The following is an 18,010-nucleotide window of genomic DNA, read 5'->3' on the forward strand; positions in this document are numbered from 1 at the left end:
TGTTATGTGACACAAAATAGACTAATATTAGTAATGTAATCATTAGTTACAATCAGTGAAAAATAGGAACCTACATATAATGCAAACTGCTAACGAAATAAACGGAATGCGATACAAATGACCTCACTTTTTGACCATAGCAAAGTCTTTCTCAGAGGTATTATATTTGTCTCCCGAAGACGAGATGAAAATCAGACAACGCAAGCTTCATAAAATAAAATGATATACAAATTCTTCCATTGGGCTGTGTTAAGAATGAACATGCATGATGTCCAGGCATTGTGGCTCTTTTTTCTTTGTGAACATGTGATGTCAGAGGTATGGCCTATCGCTCCCAATGCTCTAAGCTTCCAAAAAAGAGAGACAGTATTAACTATGGAAATAATGTAAATTCACCAACCTGTCTGCCATACCAATCATGGTCTTAACTTGTTTCAGTTGTTGGAAGTGGTAGGACATGTCGGTAGCTAGGACCATATCGATGACCAGGTTACGAAGTTCTCTGCAATAACAAAATAGTGAAATTGAAATTATGAGGAACGAAGAGGTGTTCAAATTGCCTTTAATTTTACACTGCATCTCTCTTGAACTCCTTGCCCGGTGCATGTGATGTCTCTCCTATTTTATCAGCTTACTTACTGTAAACGAGTTATATTGATTCTGTTGCAAACTACTGTTAACAAATGTCCTTATACAAATTGTATTCATTGTAACTGAGGATGTCTATATGAAATAAATTTCTTATTGAATTGAATTGAATTGAATTTAATTGAATTGGATTCCAGTGGCGAGAAATGTCAATGGGGGACTTTGGGACGCTAGGTGGCAGCAGACTTACAAGGTAAATTTCCATTGTTTACGTAGTTCTGAGCATGCGCAAATACCGAGAACAATGGATTTTACCTGGTAAGTCTGCTGCCACCAAGCGTCCTAAAAGTCTCCCATTCCTACATTCAGCTCCCCTGAGTAATTTTCATTTCAAATGTTTTCTTCTTTTATTAATTTAAGGAAAAGCTTGCACTGTAAAGAATACATAATAAACAGTGCAGCACTATTTTGTTGTGATATTTATTAAATAATTCAAGAAACATTTCAATTTGCAAAATGATGCAGATTTTAAGATCAACATCAAGCTTAAAATCGAGCTAAATCACTGCTTCGCATCAGCGTTTCATTATTTTGTTTAGAACACTCTCACGATCTGCACTGCCATGGCGTTTTGAACCAGGTAAACATAACCTTTAGTTGTGAGTCTTAAATGTCGAGAAACCGTGATGAACGGTTACAAAGTTTGCCAAGATAAGTGTAGGTTTGTGGTACTTTATAGTTTATATTTTAGAGATGGTTGTTTCCGTACGTGTAGTCGTCTCTGTTGACGTTCACCAAGAAGTTCTTATCGTCTTCCTTCATCAGTCGAAATGAACTGCTGATGTGATGGTTTTCTAGAACGGCTCTGTCGTTGTACAGTAACGCCATGTCAGACCTGTGTGAACACAAACAGTAAATAGTTTATTATTACGTGTGGAAGTGAAACCAAGGATGCAAATAAAGTGGTTAGAATTATATTTAAATGATATGGGGTCGATTTCACAAAGAAGTTAGGACTGGTCCTAGGAGATATTAAAAACTTAGGCTATAGTCCTAAGTTAAGATAAGTAACTCTTCCTAACTCGATTTAGGACTAGTCTTAACTCTTTGTAAAAACAAACCCCTGCAGCCGATTTCACGAAACGCTAGGATTAATCCTAACTCGAGTTAGGACGAGTAACCCGTCCTAACTTAGGATGGGTTCAATGCGTCCTACGTATTTGGATACGGAACTGAACCCGTCCTAAGTCCTAAGATTAATCCTAAGTTAGGAAGAGTTTGGTGAAATCGACGGCTGGACACCTTTGGTAATTTTTCAAGAACCAGTATTCTCACTTGGTATATCCCCAATAATAAAATAATAAATAATAAATCTGTACAATTTTGATTCGATTGGGCTTCGAAGTTGCTAGAGAACAATGAAAGAAAAGAAAAACACATAGCCAAAATGTGTGTGCTTACAGATGAAAAAAAAAAATATGGAGGTCTCAAGTCAAGTCCGGTTTTTGTTTGAGTGTTCGAAAATTACTTCTTTCTCAAAAAAATATATTGCTTCAGAGGAAGCCGTTTCTCACAATGTTTTTACAGCTCCCCATTGTTCGTTACCAAGTAAGTTTTTATGCTTACAGTTATTTGTGCCTTTAACAACAATGTGATTTGGTTTGTGACCTTTTGGGGATCGTATGTGAGATTGCTTGCAAAGAAAGAATAAAGCCATACTGATCCCGCATCCAAGACAAAACCCTCAAAATCACAAACAACTTATTCATCAGTTTCGATGCATTCGCTTTAAATATAGAAGCCTGTGTAAACACCGACTAGTTAAAGAATAAATCTTTAATATCGGATTTAAAGGAAAAACAAATTCTAGAGTTGAAAATAAATCTGTTTATAATACGAGAGAACATAGTTTCAGGTAGTACACAAAAAAACCTATAAAATATATACATTTAGCAATAAGGTTGTCATTTATATATAGTATAGTAAAATAACTAACCAATGTGAATGTTAATACACCAAACTGTAGCCAGACAATTTAAATTCATGTGGGATTACTTGTCGACCATATTGAATCCATTTCCTTTCATGGAACTATATAAGGAAATTCCAGACATGAAGTCTGACAAATTAGTTTGATAAAATTGCAATAGGCTTTTGAGATAAATTCCCACAGCACTTTTATTCCATGAAAATACCAGGGTATCTTGTGTAATATCGGTTCTGAATTATGAATACTTTGCAGATCGAGGTAATAATTATGAGGCTGGAATGTAGTCGGGTTCTGTACGGAAGGAACACCATTATTAAGATAGGTCGTTGCGCGACTGTCACCATAGACCTAGATTGGAGCACTCTGATGAGAAACAACTTTGTTCTGTACACTTTGTTCTGGAAACTCCCTTTCTATGACAACACCGTAAACAGCACTGTGTGGACTGTCCACATACATTATGTGGACCTTGTTCTCAGGTCCTTACTTCGTTATATGTATCGTTTAAACAACATGGCTTCGAATCCCATGTTGGTAGATCACGTACAAGTTTCCCTTTGAAAAAAAAAGGTTGGTTGCGTGATCTGGTTTGTGATATTGTTTTAGGAGCAACCCCTTAATAAACCCTTTTTAGATATAGCGGACACAATTCTATGGCACTCTTGGGTAAATTCTTCCGTATACACCCCGACCAAACAGTGCACTCCTATGATGTCCAGCATACCTCGAAAGGGCTAAATAGCAACAAATTGCTTGTTATCGTGGTTTTGTACGCATTCTAGCTCTATTGTAATAAACTCTATATGTTGGTCGTCACAAACTAAAGGTTTACGAGAGTTCAAATGTTATGAGGTTATGACGCAATGGAGATCAACATACCCTGTGTTCACGTGGAAAGCATTGGTCGTACCCGTGTGTTCAAAATCGTGAATTATTGCCGCCAAAAGTGCTGCAATGATCTCAATATCAGTCAACCAGTGCTGTTAGGAAAAATAAATAGAAGATAAAGAAATAAAGACACTTGTCTTAAATGGGGAACAAACTAATACGTTTAGGCATAATGGACATTAACTTGGTTTTGAGACTAACAGCAATAATGGATTTTGAAAATCATGTTTCGCGGAATACTATTGTGATTTAAAAGCATTCCTGTGTCGAATGTATATGTGAATAATAACCCCCGAACATGTACTCCGCGGTAGTAGAATAAAGCAAGATATTACTCTACAAACTCTACCTGGCTGGTAGATACGGTTACCGCTCGATAGTCCGAAGGTTCGATGGTCCGAAGGTTCAATAGTTCGAAGGTCCGTTTAATAGTCCGAAGGTTCGTTAGTCCGAATGTTCAATAGTTCGAAGGTCCGACAGTCCGAAGGTTCGATAGTCCGAATGGCCTTTTAGTCCGAAAATAGGATAAGGTTAAATATTCCGAAGGTTCGGTAGTCCGAATTGACAATCAGGTTCGATAGTCCGAATCGACAATAAGGTTCGACAGTCCGAATTGACAATAAGGTTCGACAGTCCGAATCGACGATAAGGTTCGATAGTCCGAATTGACAATAAGGTTCATTATTCTGAATCGACAATAAGGTTCGATAGTCCGAATCGACAATACACACGCGCCATTGCCTGTGTAGAATTTATTTTGGTTCGCCATGGACGCGGTAACGATTTCACGTTCGAAAGCTGACGCGCAGAAAATGCACACGGGAGATAGGCTTTGGACGCGCTAAATGTCACGTGCCGACGGCAACAAGTCACGTGACCACGGCAACGCACAGAAAGTGAACAGGGGAGATAGGCCAATGGCGGACCCATGCCAGAACCCGTGTATGTACGCGCGGCCGATCTAGTTATTTCAGTTATTTTAATTTATATCTATGAACAAAACGAACTTCTTATTTAAATTTCCCCACGGTGTGCGTCTTTCGAACCTTAATCGAACCTTACTATCGATTCGGACTATCGAACCTTATTGTCAGTTCGGACTATCGAACCTTATTGTCGATTCGGACTATCGAACCTTGTCGTCGATTCGGACTATCGAACCTTATCGTCGATTCGGAATAATGAACCTTCGGACTGTTGAACCTCGTTTTTGTTTCGGACTATCGAACCTTCGGACCAACTAACCTTTTTTAAATTCGGACTACCGAACCTTCGGACCAGTAAACCTTCGGATCGATGAACCTTCGGACTAATGAACCTCCGGACTATCGCATCATATGTTCGGATTAACGAACCCTATTACATTTTCGGACTAATGAACCCCCTCTTATGGAAAATTTGCGCGTTCGGACTATCGAACCTTCGGACTATTGCACCTTCGGACTAACGGACCTTCGGACTATCGGGCGGACCCCGTAGATACACACATGGTGTTACCGCAAACCAAATATGCAATGCAATGACTCAAACCCTACATACAGAGACAAGGTTGTCAATTTAATCATTAATCGTTCTCGTCCCAGCGTTAAAGCCATTGTACACTTTCGGTAAACAGTATTGTCCAAGTCCCACACTTCGTGTATCACAACTTATATATAAAATAACAAACCTGTGAAAATTTAGGCTCAATCGGTCATCGGAGTCGGGAGAAAATAACGGGAAAACCCACTCGTTTTCGCGCGTTTTGCCGTGTCATGACATGTGTTTAAAATAAATCCGTAATTCTCGCTGACGAGAATTTATACTGTTTTACCGTTTTCTCAAAAAGTAAAGCATTTCATGGACTAATATTTCAAGAGAAGTCTTTCACCATTACCTTCTGTAAACCCTGTAAATTGTTTGTAAATCTGTGAACTTTTTTTTCTGTACCGAAAAGGTCCAATGGCTTTAACAATACACGGCTCAGAATGTTTACTTGTTTCAAAACGCAAACAAATTGTTAATGGCCCAACGTTTTGACCATAGTAGGCTCTCTCGCGAGAAGTTTGTTTGTTTGTTTGTTTGTTTTATTTCCATTTGTACAACAAAAAATACAACAATGATGATTTCAAGTATATAAATACTGTTATAAATTTAAATTAAGTACAAATGGGGGTTGCAGCCAGAGGAGGTAAGACCATCCTGTAGTGGAGCACCCGAACTGCTATAAAAAATAAAAAATGAAATGCTGCACTGGTTTCACAAATGACAAGTGTAATATGAGAAAAAGACTCTGCAAGGGTTGAAACGTCAGGCCATAAACTATTTATTGCGTTAGGTCCTCTCGGTTGGTCATCAGCTTGAAACAGCTCATTCTATTTTCTCACTAAATATTGTTTTAATGTATTTGTATCAATTTGAAAACATGATTATAGAATTGTCCTTTATCGCTCTTCAGTGGCTTTGAAAAACGATTTTACCCCCAGTTAACGAAAACCTTGTTTCAAAACGCAACTCTTTTGAGTTGAAATCAAACACATTGCTGTATACATGCACCTTTAAATCCAACATGAAACAAGTTTGTGTGCTTTAAATACAGATGCAGGTAACATGTACGTGGTTGCCATACACTGCCAATGGGTACCTCGCCAAACTCAATTAGTCACAGGCGATATCGATTGGCAGATAGTAATGTCATTCTACTAAACGTGGAAGCCTGTTCTGTTTTTCTTTTCACCGCATGCTTGAGTCTGTGTACATTACTTCACCGACATGAACGATTCCTGAGTTTTGTTCGCAACAAATATTACGCAGAAATTGTTAGAGTTAAATTCTTGTTGCTGTATTCAACTAACACACTATTTTATTTTGCACATTGTATTTAAAAATGATCACCCAAAATGTTAGAAAAGGAAATTAATTTCAAACGCCGGTACGGGCCGAGAATAAAAGTCAGAACGTTTTTTTGGAAGAATTAGCAAAATGACTTTTAGGTTTCATAGCTACAAAATTCTGTATGTAAAAACGAAGAACTATAGTTTATGAAAATAGTTGTGATGGTTTTGGTTCATTACATTATTACATTATGCAAATTCAAAAATTAATGTTATTATTATTATTACCATATCGACAGTTTTGTCTGTGCATGATTGCTAAAGGACAATCATTCAAGAAGCCATTAGCGGTGAAAAATGAATAATGTTCCAATTAAATGTTGCACGTCAGTGCAGCTCCTACATTTTTTCATCAGCCATTAGATTTAGCCCAGCTTTATTGTTGATACATAGTTCTCCCATAGCAACCAAGTGTGTTGTTTGTGATCTTGTTATATGTTTGTCTTGTCTCATTCTGTCTAGGCTGTCTTTCTACAAGCACTGGCTTAATCTAACTGCATAGTTCATTTTGGCTTACATCTAGATTAACATCTATATATTTTCCCTCCATCCTCTGTGCTTAATATTTTGCTTATCTATGTAATATGTTGTATAATTTATATGTTGAGAAAAGGATTATGAAATACATGGTGATTTAACTTGACTTGTCTTGAATGGTAATCCTAGAGACTCTTATTTGTGTTTCTTCTCACCATTAGCCCCATCTTGACCAGCATATGGTGAAGAGTTTGCGTGACGTCAGCAGCGTGCAGCAAGTTGTGGTATGGGTTGCCATGCTTACTGTAGCCATTTTCCATGGCCTCAAGAAAGCAGTTGAGGTTCTGAACAGGAATCTATAGTGACAACAAAGAAATATAAATAATGTATTGTCAGTAAACGAATTTAAAACAAGTATTCACACTTGCTGCCCAATATCCGGACGCAAAAGTTTAACCACGTATACTTGCAAGAATACAGGGAAACCCATTTCGAAAGGGCGGGTTTCCGACTGCACAATGCAATGATGGTCTGACTGTTTGGAGGGAAAAAAATAAAATGTCAAGAGGCGTTTCTGAACAAGGTCACAATGGAGTATCTAGAGGCTGAAATAAATGCCATGTTTTCTTTTAATTTTTATCGATCGAGATGCGTTTCCAACAGCGACGGCACTAGATCCACAGTGGAGCTATTATACACGTCACAATGAAAAGAAGTAGGGTAATGTTCGGACACCTTTATCTCTGCGCTAGATACAGACTTAATAACAAGCTATCCAAAATGTCAACCATTGTTTAGCAATGAACCAATCACATTCACTTACATGAATATGTGAACCTTTCGGCTCATGCTTTGTCACAATTTGTGTGTTTGTTTTAAAGTTCCCGTTTGAAAAACAGGCTTGTGTAAAAATGTCTTTCCGACCGTTAAATCAACAAACATGAAAATATTACGCGTTCCAAAACATTTTTTTTTAAAATATTGAAATGGATTTCCTGTTTTACCAAACTCATATCATTGCTCTTACTATTATTATAAAATAGTCCTCTAGAAAAAGCCAGCAAGAAAAACACAAACAGTGCGTATTTACTGGTCCTACCAATTCATCACATTTGCCTTCTGGTTGTTGATTACACAAACGTGTTTTATAGTCTGTTCAATATATTTGCTTGTTTTTATGTATTGTTTGCTTGCCGTTTTTCTTGTCCGATTGCTGCTAACTTGTCCCACCGCAAGAAGAGAGGACAAGTGTAGTATCCTGAAGTACTCGCGTCACCGAGGATTTAATTACGGCGTAACGGTCACGACGCCCTCGTGCTTTGGAGCATCATATCCTAGCATAGTCTGGTTCTCTCATTGATTGAACGTGGACGTGCATAAATCACTGGTTTGTGTAAGTCCCTTATGTGATCCCTTTACGTGCATGGTATGCTAAGACACGTCGTCTCGATTACATAGCAACCCTCAGCCGTGGCTCCCTTTAAAGTGGATTGCCGTCTTCTCTTACACCAACCATTATTTCAGGGCGAACAACATTTCATCACTCTGAATTGTTCTGCCGAGTTGTACCACCACATTTAGAATGTCCGTATGTTCTTTTCACATTGGATTTATGGATCGAAATTGTATTAGTTTAACTTCATTTATCATTGGAGAACATTGCTTTAAATATAACAATACAAACCGAAATAGCACATGACTTTCAAAGCTTCGATTGACAACCTTGTACTGGTTTGCAAATACATTTACTGTGCATCATCCTTTTGTAGATTTGAATACAGTTCTAACACACATCGGTGTACGGGTAAAAATCAAAATTAATATCCTTTATCCCCGATGCAAATTTAACATCTTTTATAATTGTTGCGGTACCCGCTGCCAAAATATAGGATTGGAACTGCCTCTAGCTACCGGGCAACCTCGGTAGTCTAGTTGGTTAAGACACTGCTCTAGAATTACAAGGGTCGTGGGTTCGAATCCCACCCGAGTAACATGCCTGTGATAGTTTTTCACAGGACTCGGGAAAGTACAGAGTACTGAGTAAGTGGTATACACATCGGTGTTTGGGTAAAAAAAAACTCACATTGATTTTTGTTGATTATTTTGGGAAATTGTATTTGCTGAAAGTTAAGAGACGCACCAGATGTCATCCTGAAACAGTTCGAGAAACCTCGTCCTTTTTGCTCTCCCGAAAGCAATTTTATTTTTCGCCCCTTTCGGCATGCAAAAACACAAGAACTGAAATTGCCTTGGAGCACAGCATTGTCCACCGATGCTACATTAAAGCTATGTGCGTGTTTTATTCATTTCACCGAATTTGTGTCATGTGAAGTGTTCAATTCAAAAGAAAACTCACTCTACGCCTTAAATCTACTCATTTTTTAAAATCAGATATCACGTTTCGTTGAGCTTTAATGTGCTTTTCTGTACATTGTTGTTCTATTTTTGTTAAAGATCACCGCACGGTCAAAATTCCTAAAAAATAAACTTTGTTGGAACTTGAAGTATTCCGAAATAATTATATGTAGGCCTACCTTCAGATCAATCCGTTGCAATTAGCATTCAACAGGTCTCTTTCGAGTTTCTAAAAGCATAACCCTTCCGAATTGTCTTTATTTTTTGTTTCCGACTGAGTTTCGATTGGTTGAAAATGCCTCTATCTTGAATTATAATTTATTCTTTTATGAATTCATATTTTCCCCCGATTGTCGATATGGAGATAATTAAACACTTGCGTTGAAATGAGGTTTCGCTTTTCTGAGAGTCCTTGGCTTCGGTTAATGTAAACGAATTGTGTTTTACTGTTCGAAATTAGATGTGTTTGAAATCAGTGCGATACGCGGTTTCAATGTGGCCCTCGATATATACGGCTCGGTTTGTGTTTAAAGGCAGTGGACACTATTGGTATTTACTCAAAAACATTGCACATTTAAAGACACTGGACACTTGGTAATTGTCAAAGAATAGTCTTCTCAGTTGGTGTATCTCAACATATGCATAAAATAACAAACCTGTGAAAATTTGAGCTCAATCGGTCGTCGAAGTTGCGAGATATTAATAAAAGAAAAAACACCCTTGTCACACGTAGTTGTGTGCTTTCGATGCTTGATTTCGAGACCTCAAATTCTAAATCTGAGATCTCGAAATCAAATTCGTGAAAAATTACTTCTTTCTCGAAAACTACATTACTTCAGAAGGAGCCGTTTCTCACGATGTTTTATACTATCAACCTCTCCCATTACTCGTTACCAAGAAAGGTTTTATGCTAATAGATATGTTGAGTAATTACCAATAGCGTCCACTGCCTTTGACTCAACTCGAGATTTCTCTTTAGATCTATTTTCCCGGCTAAACTGACAGCGGATATTAATAATTCTTATCTGATATCACGTTTTTTTATATGGGCTTTAATGAAGCTGCCAGATCTAAGGGTTTGTTCTAGATCTGTTCTTGGGTGAAGATTTATACACGCAGACAATGAATCACTTGGGAATCATTTCCATGAAAACCCCCACAATTTTCTTTATTAGAGTTGGCTCTTAATCGCCCCGTTAATGGCTGTAATTTGCAGTTTATCATTTATAACATAAAGGGTTATGGTCGACATGACATGCAGCTATACGAAACTGTGTACTTCGTAATTGAACAAAATATCATAATGACAGTCGGCATATCTATAAATAATTTACAGTCCGGCTATGCCGAGCAAGATATTCCAAGAAGCAGGCAAAGGATCTCATGAAATATCTCCTCAAGATATGCATGGGTAACCAGTACAGCGTGCACTCGTTAGGCCGATTGGACACCATCATCATCAGCAGCAGGCTGCACACGATTAAGCCATGGGGACAGACCTGCATTTCCTCGGCGCGCAAAATGAGGAAGACAACCCCCCTTCCTAGGTGCCCAGAGGGAGTTGACGATGCCTATTTTTAAGTTGTGATTTGTTCTACTCTACACCAAGGGGTAGTTGCCCTTCCTTAAGATGTCCCTCAAGACTTGCTCCAAGAATTGCGGTACTTGACATGTGCTAAGGAGCTTATCAGCAAATTCTAATTTGGAAAATTGAAAGAGTGACTCGAGTAGACTGGTAACTGCACTTAGACATCGTGGGTTCCGCTCGGCACGTCTATGAACACTCGTGTTTACAGGGGCAATCAAAATGTAGTGTTAAGGGAGGGCTGCGCGGCGGATGCTAGACTTGCACCACACTTGAGAAACATCACGATACTATAGCCCCTTTCGAAACCACGGCTTCGGCTTTTGATTCGGCTCCAGGCTCCGTCCTCTCGTCTGAAGCCCTGAGCGCGTACGCAAAGCACGCGCATTTATTTGTAAAAACAACCGCGGGCCAAGCTAGCCTGAGCCGAAGCTGGAACCGAAGCCGAAAGGGCCTATTAATAGTTGACCCATATAATATGTTTAATCGAAAACGTGCACAGCTTTAAAATAAATCGTCAAACTGCAACTGTTTTTAATTAACACGATCGAGATACTCACTTTAAACTTTGCAATGAGGTCGTATCTCGTGAATAATTCATAAGCTGTGCATTTCAGCGCATGCCCATCACTCGCTTCGTTCAGGGTGAAAATGTCAAACGACCACTCATCAAGATTCTGTGGAAAAAAAGAAAACGAAAAAGAAGAAGAGATATTTACAACAGTTTAAAAAAAAAAGCAATGCAGTTACCTGAGGTGTCTCTAAGTTACATGTAGTTACCAGTGGGTGCTTATTTAAGACGTAGTCCTTAAGACCTTTATCACACTGTCACCATCTTGGTCATGATCCTTGTTTCCACAGTAATGAATGCTAAAACTCATTGCGCAAACATGGCACCAGCCTATTATTTCGTCCAGCCTCAGTTTGGTTACAATGAGTTGGGATGGAGTAAAATCAAGATGACCACACCGTGATAAAAGTCTATTATGCACACCTTTTCTCATTCAAAATCAACTGCATGGTATATACTCATGTCATACACAATACAAAGATAGAAGTATAAAGCACTTGATAATGGCATCCTTACTCTTCAATATGTAATATTTACACATGACCCAATCAATCTGAAAAACTCCCATGATCAACACAAAACTTGACAAAGTATTTGTACAATTATATAACATTACTTAAACATTATGTTATATTAAACTTTACTATGGAGTTTGGTGTTTGAGTTTGGTAAGTTTTTACACAAATCGTTTGTATATTTTACACATTTTGTTTTACCATGCACTTTGTGTTTGCACCCATGTAACTCAAACAGTCTATTACATGTACGCGTCATTGCATATTATTAGCAGCAGAGATTGTGAGGTTTTAATCGAAACTTTGAGGAAGAGGCTTTTTACAAGCGCCGTTCGTAAGTAAAAACGCGCCCCATTAAAGTGTGCTTATTTTGTTTTATTCAAACGAAAAGCAATTTACGTGGAAACCAAGCTTCCCCTGTTATTGTAAAAGGTTTGGATCGTTTAAACAAATGGAACAGCTTTGTAGTTGTTTTAAACAAAAACACACTAGAAAAGGCGTTTAAAAGCACCTTTCTAGTTTGTTTTTTGTTTTGTGAAGAAGATCGAAGACGTATGGACTGTCTGCTAATGTCACTGGATTCAGGCCGAGACCAAAGCCCAATTTCACACAAACTTGCTAAGCAAAGCAAGTATTGCTTAAAGGATTTGGGTACTTTTTCAAAGTGTCAATAGATTTACATTAAACTTACAGGGTTTGAAGATAATGATAGTGGAAAGCTTCCCTTCAAATCTTACTTACTGAGGTGCTTTAATTTTTGAGAAATGAGTAAAACAATGTCGTGAAAATACGTTTGTAAATGATTAAAATAATTGTCGTCTCATGAGACGAAAATTATTTTCATGACATTGTTTTACTCATTTCCCCTAAAACTACAGCACCTCAGCACGTAGTATTTTCAGGGAAGCTTTCTACTATCATTATCTTCAAACTGTGTTTAGTGTAAATCTGTGGACATTGTGTTTTTTGTCCTACAAAAGTTACATAGACCCTTTAACAGAAGCAGAGTACCAGCAACAATTACATTTACATTGCTGTGACTGGTGCCCCACTCACTTGTTGCTTAGCAAACATATTTGTCAAGTAGTATTTTTCTGCTACACAGCTTTATGAAATTGGGCCAAAATCATGATCTCGTTCACTTAAAGACACTATTGGTAATTACTCATAATAATGATTAGCATTAAAACCTTACTTGGTAACGAGTAATGGGGAGCTGTTGATAGTATAAAAGAAAGTGAGAAACGGCTTACTCTGAAGAAACGTAGTTTTCGAGAAAGAAGTAATTTTCCACGAATTTAATATCGAGACCTCAGAATTAGATTTTGAGGTATCGAAATCAAGCATCTGAAAGCACACATGTGACAAGGGTGTTTTTTTCTTTTATTATTATCTCGCAACTTCGACGACCAATTGAGCTCAAATTTTTACAGGTTTGATATTTTATGCATATGTTGAGATACACCAAGTGAGAATACTGGTCTTTGACAATTACCAATAGTGTCCATGCCTTTAATCAGCTCATTATTTACGAGCGATTTGTAAGACTTACAATGGTGAAAATTTTGTCTCAATTAACCCAAGGTCACTATCAGCCTGATAAAATTAAAGTTCAAGTTTTTGGTTCTACGATGAAAAGAGAAAAATTTCCAGAGCCATTTGAGAAACCACAGAGTTCATTATCTATAAATACCTGGAGATGTCAAAACGGTAAATGAAAGCAATCGAGTAACCTTCATAAAAAACGATTGGGAGTTGTCAATGTAATTAGCTGGAAGTGAACGTCGAGAAAGCTGGCCTGGATTTAAAGCACGAAGCGACGGATCTACCAAACGTACGATCATTATTATAAACACGGATGCCTCTTCTCCTAACGTACTGATGTTACACTTGGTTAATTACAAACAATTTTTTTTTACATGGACTGTACAATCCTTTTTCGTATCAATACATCCAAAGATTGTATGGGGGTACAAATGAGCACCGCCGCCGGCAAATCACTCATAACGACCCTCTTAAGAATCGGTACATGGACAACTGACGTCAATGAAGGTTTATGGTTACCATGGCAACCGACCAGGGGTGAAATGATGGTGGAATTGTTCCCGAGTAAATCGGTCTAATTTGGACGGGATATAACCCCCCCCCCCCCAGTAATGACATTCGCGGCTACTGTTGGCTGCTATAGGGAGTCATGACGCAGTCGTTCGGAGACTGAATGCCAAAACATCTGGTCTGTTTTGTCATACAATTTAGTATTTATCGGGCGGCTATTTGTGTATTTGTAGTCCACCATGCATCATAATTTGTCAGTTGAAAACAAAATATTACAATACGCATTCGTAGGCAGGGCATTTAACGAACGCATTGCCGTAGGAAAAAAAACTTAAAGGAACACGTTGCCTTGGATCGGTCGAGTTGGTCTTTGAAAAGCGTTTGTAACCGTTTTTTATAAAATGCATATGGGTAGAAAGATGTTGTAAAAGTAGAATACAATGATCCACACAAACATGCCTCGAAATTGCGTGGTTTTCCTTTTACCTCGTCGACTAACACGTCGGCCATTTATGGGGGTCAAAATTTTGACTCCCATAAATGGCCGACCATGTTAGTTCGCACAGTAGAAGGAAAACCACGCAATTTCGAGGCAAACTTGTGTGGATCATTGTATTCTACTTTTAACATCTTTCCAACCATATGCATTTTATAAAAAACGGTTACAACCGCTTTTGTTTTGACCAACTCGTCCGATCCAAGGCAACGTGTTCCTTTAAGGTGAACATGCTGACAATCATCCTGCACAACATGTTACCAGAAAATCATAATTTCCAAGGGAAGTGCCTCAAACGCATTTTGATTCATTGAAATGATGGCATATTTTGTATAGTATTTTTCAAAATCAAGATACTGATTATTCGCATTGAAATATCGCGTTAACTTTTATGGTAACGTTCGAAAGGGTGGTTTAATTCTGATGCTTTCGCTCTCAGATTATTATTATTATTTAAAAAATTTTTTTTTTACATGCGTTAATTATGCATGCACATTATGGGACTCTACTGCTTTACCCAAGGCAGCTGCCTCAAGCTTAAACATTTATCAACGCTAGAATAAAGAAAATATGAGATCGGTGGACATGACATTGTAAACCACTACACTCAGTATTACGTCTGAGAGACTGCGTCTATAGACTACGTCTCGCCTTATCGAGGGACGCTTTTACAAAGGGTGTCCACGGCGCGCCACCCCTCGGACACTCTCTTCGCTTCTTCGCGCGTGATGAACCGCATTTTTCCCCAGTCACATTTGGAAGCGATTCTAATATCTGTGTACACATTTTATTGAGCTGGAACCCTCCTCTCCTTGGCGCCCACTTAGCTTTGTTTAATGAGGGCCGTGGTTTGAGTGGTTTGTTCAACTCAGGTCTCATGTTGTGAGTAATGAGCTATGAAAGCTGGTACACGATCTTCAAATATTATATCTTTATGACTTATCCGCTGATGATTGTCACAACACGTTGTGTCCATTGACAATGCTATCGATGTGGGTGTTTTGGTTTTGTCTTTTACTTGAAAGAGTTCACTTTAACGCTAGCTTTGACCTGTGAAAATCTCCTCAGGTTAGGTAGTCTCCTTCGAGCCTTAAAACGAGTTAACACCAAATGATAATTGGGTTTTGTTGTTAAAGGATTGTGTGCACTTTCACAACGCGTGTTAGCTTCGATTAGGAAAATCGAAGCATAGATCGACGGCAGGGCAACTAAATGAAAGAACAACAACTAAAGGTCAATGTTGCTCATTGGCCAATCCGAGCACAGCATGTTGCTCACTGGCCACGCCAAGGCACATCATGTACTTAGATGTGCGATTCCGTTGCTTCGTTTCACCGCCAAAATGGCGGCATAATACATTCAACGCATAAGTTCCGTTGAGAAAGTTGGAACATTTCCCCCCCCCCCCCCCAAAAAAAAAAAAAAAAAACATAATAATAATAATTTTGTTTTTATTAAAACTTGTTTTCGGCTGAATAAGTAAAGGTATCGATCATGTATCAAGCTGGTACAACATGAAATGTTCTATGGATGGATGGATGCGTGGTCTTGTACACGTCATTAATAGTAATGAACTCGGGTGCATTACAAAATGACATGACGTCATATTGACTCTGATTACATTTAGTTAGCCATGCTTTATTTATATTTTAGTTGTATTATTTGGCTGGATTTTTAATCAGATATAGTGACATGGGTTGCTTTCGGAATAGCCAGTACTGGCGCGGCTTACATTTAGATCCAACTTGTATTGAGTCATGGGCTACATTGAGAACCGGGTACCAAGTAGGATTTGAAACTTTGCATGGTGGGAGTAATTTTAGGTGAGGTTTGCTGTTCTGGATCTGGATTAGTACTGCAAGCAATCTCCTAATTTGGGATGTATAGGTTCCAGGTGTGTGTGCGCTCTACTTTTGTAAAAAAAAAATCAACATGTTTAAGTTGTGTAGACCATGTGTAAATCTCTTGTGAGTAAAGGGATTCTAAAAATAACCAGTGAAGTTGACAACTTAACGTTTCGAATAGTTCCGATCTACTGTAATTTTCCAGGTTAACAAAAAGGGTAATTATAGGATAAGAGCGTTAGCATTTTTATTGTACAGTTTTTAACCTTTAACAATATAAGTGTTATTTTATTTCATATTGTTTATAGTCTATCTACATTTTGATACACACACATTTATTTATAAATTATAATTAATATGTCCTTGACATACGAAGCAAACTTGTTTAATTACTAACAGCTCACGGCACGATGGCGTTAATGCACACAAAAATGTCAAAATAACTTGTTGTCCATATCACTTAGAAACTATACGTCCGTGTTCAATTAACTTAAGCTCATCGTTATTCTAATTATAGAACGCATTTGCACTGAGATAGTAGAGTTCGCTTAAAATGGCATCCAATTAATATAATGGCTTCTCCACGATACGTACGTCAGTTTGCAATGCAGGGGAATTTTTTTGAAGAAGCCGAGGTTGAGTGACAAGTAAAATCCTTGGAGTGGCCCATGAGAATTGAACCCCGCGGAGTTCTCAAGGGCTACAGAGAGCTCACTCGCAAATACTGCTATATTAGTATTAAAGGCAGTGGACACTATTGGTAATTACTCAAAATAATTAACCATAAAACCTTTCTTGGTGATGAGCAATGGGGAGAGGTTGATGGTATAAAACATTGTGAGAAACGGCTCCCTCTGAAGTGACATAGTTTTTGAGAAAAGAAAAAGTAATTTTCCACGAATTTGATTTCGAGACATCAGATTTAGAACTTGAGGTCTCGAAATCAAGCATCAGAAAGCACACAACTTCGTATGACAAGGTTTTTTCTTTCATAATTATCTCGCAACTTCGTCGACCAATTGAGCTCAAATTTTCACAGGTTTGTTATTGTATGCATATGGTGAGATACACCAAGTGAGAACACAGGTCTTTGACAATTACCAATAGTCTTTAACTTATTTAAGACAGATTAACTTACATATACGGGTTCTGTATTGCTCGAAACACAACAACTGCGGTATTTGTTTAGATGGAAATTTGCAGCGGGGATAACGAATGTTAATTTTGGTTTTACCCGTATACACCGATATGTGTTAGCACTGTGAACTCAGTACTTTCCCGAGCACTGTGAACAAAATCACTGGCATTACTCGAATGATGGTTCGAACCCACGACATTTGCGTCTAGATCTAGCCTATAACCAACTATGTAATTTTGTTTGGAAAAAAGATGCCAATATACCGGTGTACTTCTTCAATGTTTGTATGCCATGTCTTTTCCTTCTAAGTGTGTGACATGTGTTTGACCTGTCTTGTTTGATTTTTTTCTTTCTCCCACCATCTTGCTTCTGGTGACCCTGTTTACTTTGGTTAATTTCAATGTCTGTTCTTAGTAAAGCGTAATGACCAGTCAACGTTGCGCTGATGGAAAATTGCCACAAGAGACCTCCAGAGAACGTGTTTAGAGCTATAACAGCCATGCGATGAGTTTACCCGTCTCTAACTTATTTCCCTCCACATACCACACATAACGCGTCATAACCTCGATCCCATCGGAATGCCACACTCGTCGCAATTATTTATACAGCACTCTTGGAAAAGTTGTACTCTTCGG

The 18,010-nt window shown here is 38.2% G+C and overlaps 1 protein-coding gene across 7 annotated transcripts in view; it reads right to left on the reverse strand.

Annotated features, from left to right (window-relative positions):
• Positions 1-18,010, reverse strand: part of LOC139939756 (dual specificity calcium/calmodulin-dependent 3',5'-cyclic nucleotide phosphodiesterase 1A-like) — a 198,574-nt gene that overhangs the window by 8,321 nt on the left and 172,243 nt on the right. For all 7 annotated transcript variants that reach the window (XM_071935859.1, XM_071935858.1, XM_071935856.1 and 4 more), the window contains 5 exons: positions 11,317-11,433; positions 7,032-7,172; positions 3,458-3,558; positions 1,358-1,483; positions 401-502 (listed from right to left, as the gene is read on the reverse strand). In XM_071935859.1, the coding sequence (XP_071791960.1) occupies positions 401-502; positions 1,358-1,483; positions 3,458-3,558; positions 7,032-7,172; positions 11,317-11,433 (587 nt within the window). The remainder of the gene's footprint in view (positions 1-400; positions 503-1,357; positions 1,484-3,457; positions 3,559-7,031; positions 7,173-11,316; positions 11,434-18,010) is intronic.

Source organism: Asterias amurensis, chromosome 7 (assembly GCF_032118995.1).
Source record: "Asterias amurensis chromosome 7, ASM3211899v1".
In the NCBI taxonomy this organism is placed as follows: Eukaryota; Metazoa; Echinodermata; class Asteroidea; order Forcipulatida; family Asteriidae; genus Asterias; species Asterias amurensis.